Source organism: Notamacropus eugenii, chromosome 6, assembly GCF_028372415.1.
Source record: "Notamacropus eugenii isolate mMacEug1 chromosome 6, mMacEug1.pri_v2, whole genome shotgun sequence".
Lineage (NCBI taxonomy): Eukaryota > Metazoa > Chordata > Mammalia > Diprotodontia > Macropodidae > Notamacropus > Notamacropus eugenii.
Window position 1 is genome coordinate 123,180,511 of NC_092877.1, and position 14,383 is coordinate 123,194,893.

At 36.5% G+C, this 14,383-nt stretch overlaps 1 protein-coding gene across 4 annotated transcripts in view; it reads left to right on the forward strand.

Annotated features, from left to right (window-relative positions):
• Positions 1–3,223: 3,223 nt before the first annotated feature.
• Positions 3,224–14,383, forward strand: part of LOC140511769 (UPF0462 protein C4orf33 homolog) — a 94,311-nt gene continuing 83,151 nt past the window's right edge. For 3 of the 4 annotated variants that reach the window (XR_011969665.1, XM_072621014.1, XM_072621013.1), the window contains exon 1: positions 3,235–3,336. Coding sequence is in view for 3 of the 4 variants with exons in the window: in XM_072621014.1 (XP_072477115.1) it covers positions 3,263–3,336 (74 nt within the window). In the remaining variant the exon portion in view is untranslated. Of the gene's footprint in view, positions 3,337–14,383 lie in introns of all 4 variants that reach the window. The other variant, XM_072621012.1, reaches the window with a different exon arrangement.

The window sequence follows — 14,383 nt, forward strand, 5'->3', positions numbered from 1 at the left end:
CCATACCAAGAAGAAGATGGATCTGTCTAAGTAGAAAAGAAGTATGCCCCAAAGTAGCCTATTTCAAGAGATTTCTTACAGGGGCACAATGAGGTAGGGGTAATGGATTGAATATTTGATATGGAGTCAGGATGTTTTGGGTTCCAATTCAATTTCTGACATTTCCTAGTTATTTGAACCCTGGAAATTTGTTTAAATTCTCTGATGAACCCCACTTTTCTTTTGGGAAAAATGAGGATAATAACACCTATGGTACCTGTCTCACAGGGATATTGTGAAGCTCAGATAAGACAATGATGTAAGGTACATTCTACTCAAAGAAGAATAAAAATATTGGTCTTTATTATTAGGAAAATGGGAAAATAATACAAATGTACATTAAAAACTGTTGTGTCTAGCTTTGTGCCAACCAGAAAACTCTAGAATATAGGGTTTTGGATATCTTCCAGTAGAAACTTGAATCGAGTAACTAGGCCTAGTTAGGAAATTTCCTAGGATCAATAGCAAAGGAGTTCCACCCTCAAAGTAAATATTTTTCTGGTGATGAGATTCTCTTTGTTCTGAGATATTGAAGGCTAATATCATGTCCATATTTAATCAATGACCTGTCATATTTTTATAAGTATGTGATATAACTGCTTATCTGCAAAAAGTTAATCCCTTTGCTATGACAAAAATAAATTGCTTTCAGAATTTATTTTAAAATTCAGGGTTTCCCCCCAATGCGATTGACCTGTGTTATGTTTGTTGTTTTTCGTTTTGGGAAATGAGTTTTGCATTGTGAAATAGCTTTTGTTTGCCAAATGATTTTTCTCTTATTGTGTACCTTACTCCCTATTTCAAAATCTAAATATTCTCCTTGTGTATTTTTCTTCAAAATAACTTCCATGGCTCCTGGGTTCTGAGTGTAGACTCAGTGGTGGGGCAAATTGAATGAACCTGAAGATGGAAAGCAACTGAAACTCTGCAGAAAACTAATTGAGGGATGATGAGTTCACTTCTAAGTTAATTCAATTGATTTTTAAACATGTTTATTGAATCAGTGAACCAAACAATAAGAATTTGTGGTGAGCTCATATGGATCCAAGACTGTGCTCCACACTAGGAAGTTATTCAAAGGAAGAGTTCAGGAGATCTGGGTTCAAGTCTCACTTTTATTACTTGCTACCTAGTGTGTTTGGATAAGTCACTCCTTATTCAGGTGACGTAAACTTAAGTATTCTCAGAAATGTCTGACTTAATGCATTTCCAGGTTCCCTGTGCCTTATACATCCTTTACCCTGGTCACTTCTAGAAGATTTTGAAAAGAATTATTATATACAAATAGGCAGCTAGGTGGTGTGGTACATAGAATGCTGAACCTGGAGTCGCTAGACCTGACCTCAAATCCAGCCTTAGACACTTACTAGCTGTATGACTCTAGGTAAGTCACTTAACCTCAGTTTGCCTCAGTTTTCTTATCTGTAAAATTAGGATAACAATAGCACCAAGCTCCCAGGATTGCTGAGATAGTATTTATAAAGTACTTTGCACTTAAAGTGCTATATAAATGCTAGTTTTTGTTAAATAAGTTGGGAATTAGTAAGAATAAAGTTACTGGGAGAGATTGAGACTAGAGATACAGATTTGAGAGTCATCTGCATAGTGATAATTGAAGTCATAGGAATAGATGGGATAATCAAGGCAGAGAGAGAAGAATGAAGACAGTACAATGGAATCTTGGGTGATACTTATGCTTAGAGAGCTGCAGTAAGAAGGTGAACTGGCAAAGGAGATTGAGACATCAGCAAGGTAGAAGAAAAACTAGAAGAGAACAGTATTATGGAAGTCCAAGGAGAAAAGAGTGTGACAAAGGAATGGGTAATCAGCAACTCCAAATTCTGTTGAAAGGGGCAGAAAGGCGAAGGAAGAAAAAAAATCATTCAAGTTGATAATTAAGATCAAATGGATCAACTTAATCAGAGCAATTTCACTGGAGTGACAGGGATAGAAGCCACATTTCAGGATTAGTAAAAGGTGTTTTAGTAGGAAAAAAAGAAGTCATGGTTATAAGTAAGTGTGGTCTTCAGTTTCCAGTTTATTAGGGAATAGGGGAGAGAACAGGATATGTTCAGAGAGTTACACAGGAAAGAATTTTTTTTTTAATGTTTTGTTATTATTATTATTATTTAATGTGAGAGACCTAGGCATGTCATATAAAGGGAGAGATTAAAGACAGAAGAAAGAGAGATGCTTGATGGGGCAAGGTCAGAAGAAGTTAAGATCAAAATCCCAAGGTAATGAGTTAACCTCGGCAAGAAGGAAGCCATCTCATCTTTAGAGATTAGATGAGGAGGAAAAAAATGGGTCAGGATGAGATCATTATCATTTTCCTCTAGGATCTCATCAATACATTGGGAACATTAGAAGCTATTCATGAAATAGTTTAGTAAAAACATGGCAGAGTGTATGACTCAATGCCTGACAACGTGTGATACAGACTAATGCTATAGGTCCACCCCTGCAAGGTAGGAAAGGTGTTAGTTATTTGGAGTCCTGGCGCTAGCCTTGAAGGAAATTCTGCCTGGAGCCGTTAGACCTCTGATTTTACTCACTGACTTTAACCTCCTCCTTGTATCCACTCTACCCACTGTCACAGGTGTTAAAATTCATTTCTTGCTGGGTTTGTGCTTGGACTCAACTCATGCCAAAGAGTGTGTAATCTCGTTATTAAAAGTCTTGTCAAAGAGAAAAGACTGGAGGATAAAGAAAAGTCTAGCTCTTTATGAAGCTATTTTGTTCATTTCCCAACTACTTTCACTACTCATGCCATCCTAGACCCTCTTTACTTCCTCTGACCAACTCTTTGCCAAGGTGAACAAAAAGTATGTGCTCTTTGTTATTCAGGATTGCAAGGGATACTGCCACACACCTTTTGTATATAAGAATTTCAGACAGCTAGTGTGAGAACAATTTAAATTACCTAACCCTGAAAACATGAGTTATTGCTTAATATTTCCACTACCTAGCCCTTGTAGGGCTAAATAAACCCTGTGCCCTTGGCTTTAGCACCATGTTCTTCTAATAAACAAAGCTAATTGGACAGAGATAGTATATTTGAAACCTAGCTCTATCACCACTGTTAATTAGCAAACATAACCAAGGACAATTGATATGGTTATCGCTCCATTCCCAAGAAACCTCAAGTGTCATTGCCTTAGCTATGATAAGATAACCTTAAAGTATAAAAATAAAAATGTAGCTTGGATCTAAGGTTTCAAACATGAAAGTGCTGCTGTTTTTAACCTTTGCTGCCACTTGCTTGGGGAGCCATGCAGAAGATTCTTCATTACACAGGTATTTGACATATTTTTTTTTTTTTAGAACTTTTAGCTCCAGAGATGAATGACTGATTATTTGTATTTAAAGTAATAGGATTTTTCCCCTTCTTAAAACAAATTCTGCATGAGTATCACTTTTAACAATCGGACTCTAGAAAAGTAAATAGAGTAAGGTATTATAAAGAATGGGAGGGGAAAGTGAGTAGATAACTATAAGTAGTGCCATATGTAGCTTGGAAAGCTGTTATGGTATGGTGAGTGCAGACTGTGCTGGATGTAGAGTCAGGAGAACCAGTGTTCAAATCCTACCTCTAAAGATTATGGACAAGTTAGCAAACTATTCAGCTTCCCCATTTGCACAAGGGAGATAATGATAGATTGTTAGAAGTTTCAATTGAGACAATGTTTTTAAAGTGCTTTGTAAACCTTAAACCACTGTATCAGTCTAGATGATTAATTTTCTAAAAATTAGAAACTAATGCACTACACTTAGATTTAAAATTATATTGGATTTAATTAAGTCTTTCTTTAAGGTTTCAGATAGTACTTTCATACCTAACAGAGATTCTCGAACTTTCTTGTGTCATAGTTCCCTTTAGCAATCTGGTAAAGCCTATAAACTTCAGAATAATGTTTTTAAATAAATAAATTAAAATGCATAGGGTCACAAAGGAAACTAATTACATTAAGCAGCTCTATTTAAAAATAAAAGTCCACAAACCAAACAGTAAAAACTTTTGATAGATATGTCAGTCATCATTAATGACAATGAATTCATTAATTATCACTGTGCTGAAGAGAGGTGAAATGTTGGTTAGCAGAAAATTTTAATTCATAAAGTGTCAGAAAAATTATAAGTCTAAAACAATTATAAGTCTAAAACAATTGTTAGGTTTTGTGACAAATGATAGAGAAAAGGATTCCTATTAATAAGTCAGTCTGCTGTCGCTGAAGTGGCATTGGACTTAGGGTTCAGGAATATGGAGGTACTAATCTCAACTACCAGTTACCATCTATGTGATCTCTGGGACTGATTTTTTTCCCCCACTGTAACATGGAGGTTGGAGTTGGGTTAGATTATGTCTGAGATCCCTTGGAGCTGTAAAAGCCATTATCCTACCATGTAAGTAAGAATAGAAGCTATTTCCAGGAGCAGCTACCAAGGTAACATTTGAAAGCATGCAGGAAGGGGTACTTTATTTGTACTTGCTAGAAGAATAAATAACAGTACTGATAGAGTAGCTACCTTTTCATGAATGATCAGCAAGGAGTCTTATTTTATGGGATACCAAGTGTGAAGAAAAATTCCACTAAGGACTCCAGTCCTGCCACAAAATATCTCGTACTAGTAAAGCAATTCAAATGACCAGCTCACATATCATGCTGGTGCTTCCTCATCAAAGTTAGGAAGTTGAGGTAAAAAAGTTTCATCTCACGTGAAATCTGAGCTGCTTTTTTTCCCTTTTGAAATGTTCTGTTGATGTGCTTTTCTTTTTAATTCTCTGTCATAATTACTTCCCAATAACTCCCCTTTCCAGTTTCCCCAGTAAAAATCTCCAGTGCTTAATAAAATGCTTATTTACTGACTAAATGCTTGTTGACTTTATAATAAATAAGTGCTATCAAGGCAAACACATCAACACCTTTACACTATCTGAAAATGGATGCTTCTTTCCTCTATAAGAGTCTTACTACCACATTCAGAGTTCTGAAAGGCTTTCAGTGATGTTGTCCTTTGCACTATTATGGTTATTGTATAAATTCCTTTCCTGCTTTTGCTTTTTTTCCTCTGTATAAAGTTCACAAATGTCTTCTAAAGTTTCTTTGAATTCTTCATGTTTGCCATTTCTTATGGCACAATAATTTTTAATTAAATTCTTCATATGTAACAATTCATTTAACAATTTCCCAACTGGTAGGTACTCAATTTTCTTCCAATTCTTTGCTGCTACAAAAAAGACTGGTATAAATATTTTTGTTCATATGGGACCTCTTTTTTCTTGTGTTTGACCTTCCTGGGGAATATGCTTGTAAGTGTTATCGTTAAGTTAAAAGTTTATTCATGTTTTAAATATAATTCCAAACTATACTCAATTTCAACTAGATCAATTACAGAACCACTAACTATATATTAACATGCCTATCTCTCTAAAGTCTCCCTAATTTTTGTCATTTTTGTCTTTTGTCATTTTGCTGACCTAATTTGTATGAGTTAAAACTTAAAGTTGTTTCAATTTTCACTTTCTTATTGTTAGAAGTCTGGAACATTCTTACATATGGTTGTTGATAACTTTCATTTATTAAGAAAAATAACCTTTTTATATCTTTGGACTTCTTATCTGTAGGGGAATGACTTATTCTTACATAATTTTATTGATTATATATTTCAGATGTCAAGTCTTTATCAGAGATATTTTTCCCAGTTAACTGCCTTTTTTTCTAGTTCTACTTGTGGTGACTTAGGTCCTGTAAAATTTTTAATTTTATGTTATTTTTCCATATTATCTTTTATTATATATATATATATATCTATAATCTTTCACACACACACATACCTATACACACACACACACACACACACACACACACACACACACACACACACACCTTTTACTTTGCCCTCTGGTCCTAAGAATTCTGTCTAGTTTTCTTTTATGATTAGTTGAAATTTGGTAACCATATTTTCTTGTTTTATTGTGATTGTCAAGGAGTTCACTCCTTTTTTCTCCTTTGAGATGTATCTTCTTGATTTTTCCTTTAGCTTGTCTCTCCTGCTTTTTAATCTTCTACTTTATTTTTCACTGTTTTCCTTGCTTCCTGAGATAGTCTTGGAGGGGGATTGACTTAGCTAGACTCTTTCATCTCACTATGTTTGTTGGAAGTCCAGTCTTAAAGTTGCTGTAGGAAACTGTTCCTTGAGTCCTACATCAGGATGATTTTATTAGTTATGCTAACAACCTTCACATAGCTACACCCTCTCTTCCTTACATACATTTCCCTGTTGTTCCTGTTTATGATCAAAGATGTGTGTCCTATATCACTTAAATTACATACTTCCACAAGGTGCTACTGAATACCTTATTGTGATGTGGACATAACCTTGGCCTTTTAAAAGCCCTGGCCTCTATGCCAGCCAAAGGGAAGTTCTTGCAGTCCCTACAAATGGAAAAACTGCCACTTTGAACCTGGTGTGGTCTTCTGAAGGCCAGCCTATCTATGAACAGAAAAGTTCATGCCCAGGTCTTCTGTAGGGGGATAGGTGTTTTTTTTTTTTTTTAGCTACAATAGAGACAAAGTAGAATTGTTGTAATCTGTATGAGTGTTCACCTGCATCAGTGAAGATCCTGGATGGAGGTAGAAATTGGATATAAGGTTCCATTGGCTATAGAGACGCTGTGAAATGTATCCTTATTCATTTGAAAATTAAAATTAAATTTAAATTAATTTGAAAATCTTGTATAGGACTGGGGGTAAAAAATCCTAGACTCTGCTACTTCCTTTCTGTGTGACCATAAGCAGGTAACCTAACTTTCCTGATTTTTGATTTTCTACTAGGCAAAATGGAGGTTTCTCGAACTAGATAGCCTCTGAAGTTTATTTCCAACTCTATGACCCTATGAGAAGGGGAAAAAATATGATGTATAAAAGAGAAGTCTTCCTGTTAGGAAGCTAGAAATGTTTGATAGTACAATATATTGTGTTTTTCAGAGACTAGAAGAGAGTCTTTCTGAAATGTTTCCACCAAGCCCCACCCATATATTTAGGATAGCATGCTGTAGATTTAGGGCACTGAGTCACAGAAGCATAGTATCAGAGTTTTAGAAGAGGAAGAGCTCTTCATTTTATAGATTAGGAAAATGAGACCCAAAGAGAAGTGACAGATAGGTTCACAAAAGTAGCAAGCTGCAGAGAGGATACTTAAACCCAAGTTCTCTGACTCAAAATCCAGTGCCCTTTGAAAGTAGCCAACCTAAAATATAAATATTTGTGCAAAAATGTCACTCAGTTCCTTCCCCTTCTTATCCCTCCTGCCCCACAAGTAGCTGTTAAGAATGTATTTGCCAGCACTGAGATGAAATTCAATATTGTATACATTCAGTTTGTAATTTGGGAATGTGCTGCTAACAATAAGGAATATTCTCTAGTTTTTTCTATAAAATCATTTCACTGAACTCCCACAGGATGGAATCAGTGTCTCTTAGGGGAAGCAGATGGAGTGATACCACCTGCGTTTTGCCTAGTGGGCTCCTGACTTCTGACAAAACATTGGCTGCAATAATGCCAGACTCTCAAAATCATTTTCATTTGTTGGAGTCTGAATGTGTCATTTGTACTGCTGACTTGTCTTTTCTCTTATGTTTTCTCCACTTTATTTTTTAAATTCCCATTTCACTTTCCATTTTCTCTTGCTTTTGAAGAAGCATGGTGGACACATTGCTAGATTTAGAGCCAGAAGACCAGAGTGAGGATTTCTATCTCTAATTTCTAGCTGCGTGATCTTGGACAGGTCACTAATAATAGCTGACAGTTACTTTGTACCTTATATACATTAGGCCATTTGAATCTCACAACAATCTTAGGAAATAGATTCGATAGTTGTTACAAATGACCCAGTTCCATATATAGATTCAGGGCTCATCAGAACAGGCTTGATGTTGGGGAGTTGGGGGGCTGATGCCAAGAGGAAAATTTCTCTTTCTTTAGTTTGTCATACCTCTGTCTAGCTTTTACTCCAGGAAATCCCCAGATAAAGCATAGAAAAAAAAAACCAATTTCTTGGTTTTCCCAACTGTGGATAAAAGCTCCCGTAGAAACACTGAATGTCATAAATGCAAATCTGGGGTGGGACAGCCTTTTTTTTTTTTGTCCACTGCAGAAAATGCAAAAATTTGTAGGAATTCATAAATACATAAAGAAAACACATAAAATACTCAAATAGTTCTTAAACTCCACTCATAAGGCAATCAAATTTTGGGGAGAAAACATGAACCTATATTAAGTACTTACAAAATAAATATATAAATACAAGATAATTTTGTGCACATGCAGTTGTGGGGGGTTATCAAAGGTCTTAGGAAAGTGGTGAGGCTTGAGCTAAGCTTTGAAAGAAAATAAGGGATTCTTTTCTTTTATTTTTGGAATCAGGAAGGTTTTTATTAATTTTTACATTCATTCCCCCTGAATGAACGGATGGTTCCTATTGGGCTGGTACATTTGTTCAGACCAATGCAAGCCTTTTTATACTGCTCCCAATTAGAATTTCCCGCCTTGTTCTCCATTGGTTAAACGCAGTCTCCTGAACATCTCACTTCCTGTTCTCCTCTCTTATAGGTTCCCCTTTCAAACAGTTCATTAAGTATGTGTACAAGCTTCTGACCTTTTACCTGATCAGAAGTTTGGTTCTTCTAGGTCACCTCGATCACTCAAAGCTGAGAGGAATTTAATCCTGTGGAAATAGAATTCCTTCTTTTGTTTCCCACAAATTCCTCCCTTTTTTAATCAAAATTTTTGTTTCCACCCCTAAATCTAATCAATACTTCTTCACTTTCTTTCCCATATGAATTCTACCCTTTATTCATCTCCCTTGATTGATACATTGACAAATTACAAGGGGGCAGTCCCCTTTTATAAGTACAGATACAGAGACCCAAAAGAAAAAGGTAAATCAATGAATTGTCCATTTAGAAGCTTCTTCTCACACTGCAGTCTTGGGGAGGGAGGCGTCATCTGATCCAGTTTTCTGGTCTAGATGCTCATTCAAGCCATCTTCAGCACATCTCATCATCTTTCCTTTATCTTCCTGTAGAAATCCTCTTTCTTTATGTCCATTCTCCTATGATACTGACCTTGGTACAATTTTAAATGACCAGAAAATAGGGGATTCTAAAAGGTAGAGAGGTAAGTAGGAAGTACATTCCCTGCATCATGATGGGAGATGGAACGCTGTGAACGAGAAACCATAAGAAGGCCAGTTTTGTTGGATTTTAGAATACATTCTCTCCTTTATGTCATGGAAGTGACCTTCTGACCACAGAGTTTTGATTATACTGGTATCATACTGTGTTTGGGGGCAGAGAAAAACAAGGTAGAATACACTGTATTTCTTTCCTATGGTCTCCCTTTCAACAAAGCTATAACTTGGGTGGGAAAAATGACAACTTTAAAACAGCTTCCTCTGACAGGAAAAAGAAAGAGGTCACTCTCAAAGCCTTTTCACTGCAGTGAGATACTTAGTGGCTAGACTGTGTGAGAGTAAATTTATAGTGTTCCTAATGTGGATAGTTCTTTGTACTGTCTTGGCTTTATTCCTTTGGGCAGGAAAGTTTGTAGTGTTTGTCCCTTTCCATCTTCACTAGTTAACATGGAGGGGCATTTCATTATCCATGATAGCTAGTTTAATAGGGGATATTCTTTCTGTCCTGAAATGACATTGTATGTACTTTGAATTTATCTGTGTTTATGTAGAATTTGAACTCCTTCAGGGCAACTGTTTTGTTTTTGGCTTAGGAGAAAGAATGGTATAATGGAAATTCACTGCCTCTGGAGTGAGAGGACCTGGGTTTAGATCCCACTGGTGACACTACATATAGGACCTTGTGTAAATCACTTCACTATCTTTGTGTACATAGGTGGAACAGAAGGTAGAATACTGGGCTCAGGAAGACCTGAGTTAAAATCCAGTTTCAAATACTAATTGTGTGACCTTAGACAAGTCATTTAACTTCCATTTGTCTCAGTTTCCTCAATAAAATTGAGATAATAACAGCACTTCCTCCTAGGATTGTTGTGAGGATAACATGAAATTATGTTAGTAAAGTGTTTACTTACCGTGGGGCCTGGTACATTTTGTCATTAACATTATGAAGCCTTGTACTTAATAAGTGCTAGGTATTATTAGCTATTAATAGTTTTGTACTCTCAGTACCCAACATAGTGCCATCCACTATAGGTGCTTAGGAGGGTAAAGTCAAGATGGTAGAGCATTTTTTCTAAGTACTTCCAATATACTCCCTCTATAACACCCTAAAAAATGTGCCAAACAGAATTCTGGTAGGAAAGCCAAGAAAAAGTAATAGTCATTTTTTTTTTTCCATTCCAGGGTAAGTTAGAAGAGAAAAATAGAGGTCTGTGAAACAGCAGTAGCAGCAGTGGGGAACAACTCAACAACCAGGGATAGTAAAGGGACTGATCACCTGGTCGTAAAGAGATCCCAAAAGTCCCTTGTACTAGCGTTAGGAGCATGTAATAGTAATTTAAATGGGAAGATCATTCTCATTCATTAATAGGCCCATATGACCCACCTGGATCACATAGAATCTGGATTCACATGAGTCTGAGTCTCATGGAGCCTGTGGTGGGAGGAGTTTGATGAATGGGTAGAAAGGAAAGAGGCTGAGCTAGAGCAGTGCTGAGAGGAAATGAGTGAGAGAGCAGTCAGAGTGAAGGATTCAGGAAAGCCTGCAAGTGGCTGTGAGCGTGAGAGAAGGGCATTTTGTTTAAGGGAAGCCTCTTTGTGATTTATTTAAGGGAAACCTGCTTTTGATTTTTTTAATGGAGTTGGTTTGTGGGAAGCCTAGTAGGGGTAGGCTTGGGGATGGTGCTATCCTCTGCACTGTTATTGTGCATAGATTTTGGTTACTATGATGGATTTGGCTTTCTGGTGTCTGAATAAATGTTTTGGGTCTGTCTTCCATGTGGAGAGTCTGTGGTATTTCACAATTCAGAATTGTGCTGGGATATATGTGATCGCCATAGGCTCTGTGAATATTGCATTGGTGTTACAGAGCACTGTGCAGCATCAAGTGCTATCTTGCAACTCTGTCACCCATATCTAGTTCTAGGACTTAGTTCTAGGTCTGAGAGGAGTGAGTGTTGTTGTGAGGGAATAGGAGTCCAGCTCAGCTCAGGAGGGCGATGAATAGACCTCTCCTTGTGTCATACCATGTAGGAAACACTAAAAACTTATAGGCCACCAGACTGAACTATGAAAGCATCAGAATGACATGAAAGATAGAAGCTCAGACAAGACATCCTCTCTGTCATCCTCAGAGTAAGCAGAACCCAACTCTAATATAAAGTCTAAAGTCAAGAAATAGATTAGAAAAATAAGCAAACAACAAAAAAAGAAACCTGACCATAAAAAGACTACTAAGGAGACAGAAAGTTCAAGACATGAACTCAGAAGAAGACAGTGACTTGGAAACATCTACAAGCGGAAGCCTCAAATAAAAATCCAGATTGGACATAAATCCAAAAGAATTCCTAGAATAACTAAAAAATGAAAATAAAAAGAGCAAAAAAAAAAAGATTTTAAAAATCAAAGAGGTGGGAAAAATTTTAAGAAAGAAATGAGAACTATGCAAGAAAATTAGGAAAATAAGATCAACATCTTGGTAATAGAGGTACAAAATTACTAAAGAAAATAACACCTTAAAAATAAAAATTGTTCTAGTGGAAGCTAATGACTATTCCACAAGATATCAAGAAGCAATAAAAAGTAAGTCAAAGCCTGGAAAAAGGAAGAAATTGTGAAATATCTCATAGGAAAAAACAACTGATCTAGAAAATAGATTGAGGAGAAATAATTCAAGAATCATTGTAGCACCTGAAAGTCATAATCAAAAAAAAGATATCATATTTCAAGATATTATCAAGGAAAACTGCCTAGATATTTTAGAACAAGAGGACAAAGGAGAAATTGAAAGAATCCATCAATCATCTCATGAAAGAAATGAAAAAAAAAACCTTCCAGGAATATTATAGCCTAAATTCAGAGCTCCCAGGTCATGGAGATAACATTGTAAGCAACCAGAAAGAAAGAATTAAAATACCATGGAAACAATCAGGATCTCATAAGATTTAGAGACTACCACTATAAAGGATTGGTGGTATTGGAATAGGATACTCAGGACGGCAAAGGAGTTAGGATTACAATAAAAAATAATCTACCTAGCAAAACTCAGTACAACCTTAGAGGGGGAAAATGGATATTTAATGAATTAGAGGACTTTCAAAGATTCCTGATGAAGAGAATGGAGCTGAATAGGTAATCTGACATACCAACACACTACTCAAGAGAAATATAATAAGATAAACCTGAGTGAGAAATCATGTGGGACTTAACAAGATTAAACTGTTTACATTCCTCTATAGGAAAATGATATAGTTAATCACTAAGAACTTTATCATCACTAGGGTAGTTAGAAGGCTACTTAGACATATGGCATCTATATGAGTCTACTACGTTGGGATGATCTCAAAAGACTAATAGAAGAGTGAGAAATAGGGTTGCACTGGGTGAAGGAAGATGAGAGAGGAAGAATGGGAAAATTACAACATAGAAATGAGCCCCATAAGGAAATGCTTATACAATAGAGGAGAAAATAGAAGTGTAGGGGCAGGCAGTACTTGAACCTCCCTCTTATCTGAACTAGTTCAAGGAGAAAAGAATACACACACACACACACACACACACACACACACACAGAGAGAGAGAGAGAGAGAGAGAGAGAGAGAGAGAGAGAGAGAGAGAGAGAGAGAGAGAGAGAGAACAGAAATTCATCTTGCCCAACATATAAGTAGAAAAGGAGGGGACTAAGAGAAAGGAAAGGGGAGAAATAATAAGAGGCAGGGTAGATTAAGGGTCATGATGGTATGAAGCAATTAGTAGGTACTTAATGAGTGCTTATTGAATTGAATTATGTCAGCAGACCTATGTTTTAGTCCTGACTTTTTCACCAACTACTTTAGTGAACTCAGGCAAGTTCGCCCATCCCTCTTGGCTTCAGTTCCCTCATCTGTAAAATGATGGCTTTGGACTATATGACCTCTTAGGTCCTTTCCAACTCTTTGGATATGATTATGATTTTTTTCCCTTCCAGATATAAAATTGCACATGGAAAAGATTTACAAAATATGCAGATTTTTTTGCCTTCAGTTCTGTTTTACTTTTAAAGGTCAGAAAGTTCAAATACCAAGAGAGTTTGCTGGTCCCCACCCTCCCCATAGCTGTGACCTTCAGCCCGTTACCAGCTTTGATATCCACTATCCTACATAAATCATTAATTACACTGTGTTAAAAGATTCACTGGATAAGAAAAAGGAAACCTTGTCCTTAAGCAAATTTCTTTCTTTTCCCATGTAACCCACACTGAGTTTCTGAAACATTAATTACATTTTCAAGATGCAAAGAAAGTCAGTGTTTAGAGGACACTCCAATCTCATGTTTTAGGGATAAGCTGATGTCTTTTAGAGTCAAATGAGGGACTAATTTTGCTATGCATTCTAGGTTTTTCATTTAGTTTCTCTGGAGCTGCTACAGATAGGCCAGTAGAACAGTACCTTGGGTAAGGGCTCCAGTCCAGGGGAGCTACTCCTTCCTCATTTAAACTTCTACCTCCTCCCAGCACATCAAGTCAAAATGTGAGTGTCTGTTCCTTGCCACAGTAGCTTAAATGGTGATTTTTAAGGGGAGAGTTTAATTTTAGTAGCTTTCATGCCAATTGCCAGGAAGCATGAATAGTCTAGCACTTCAGAGCAGTGTCTCTGAGAAAGGAGCAGAATTCTAAACAGTTAGCCCACAGCTGGATCCAAGATGATTTTACAGAATGAGCAAAGGTACATATCACAGTAAATCCATCAGAAGATAGTGGTTGTGCACAGGTGGCAAAATGGTGGAAGGCAGCATCTTTAGAAGGTATATTATGCACCTAGAATAACGTGAATTAACTGAAGTGAGAGGTACACTTTAGATTGTATGTGAATGACTTCTTGTGAATATTATCATCATTTGAGGCTCATCATTTAAACCACAGACTTTTCCAGGGTCCCCCAAATTAGGAATTCTCTGAAATGGCACTCCTTTTTTTTTTAAAGGTGTTTTTCTGTGGCATTGTCTCTTACTGCTTCTTGCCACTAGATGGAAGAAGTAGGTTAACAAAATGATTTTTTTTTTTTTGGTGTTAGAAGATCAACTGAATTCACTTTACCTAGGAACAGCCACTAAAGTAGGTTGAAAATCATTATATCAGTAATCCCGCTTCTACTCAGCTTGTTTTTTACTT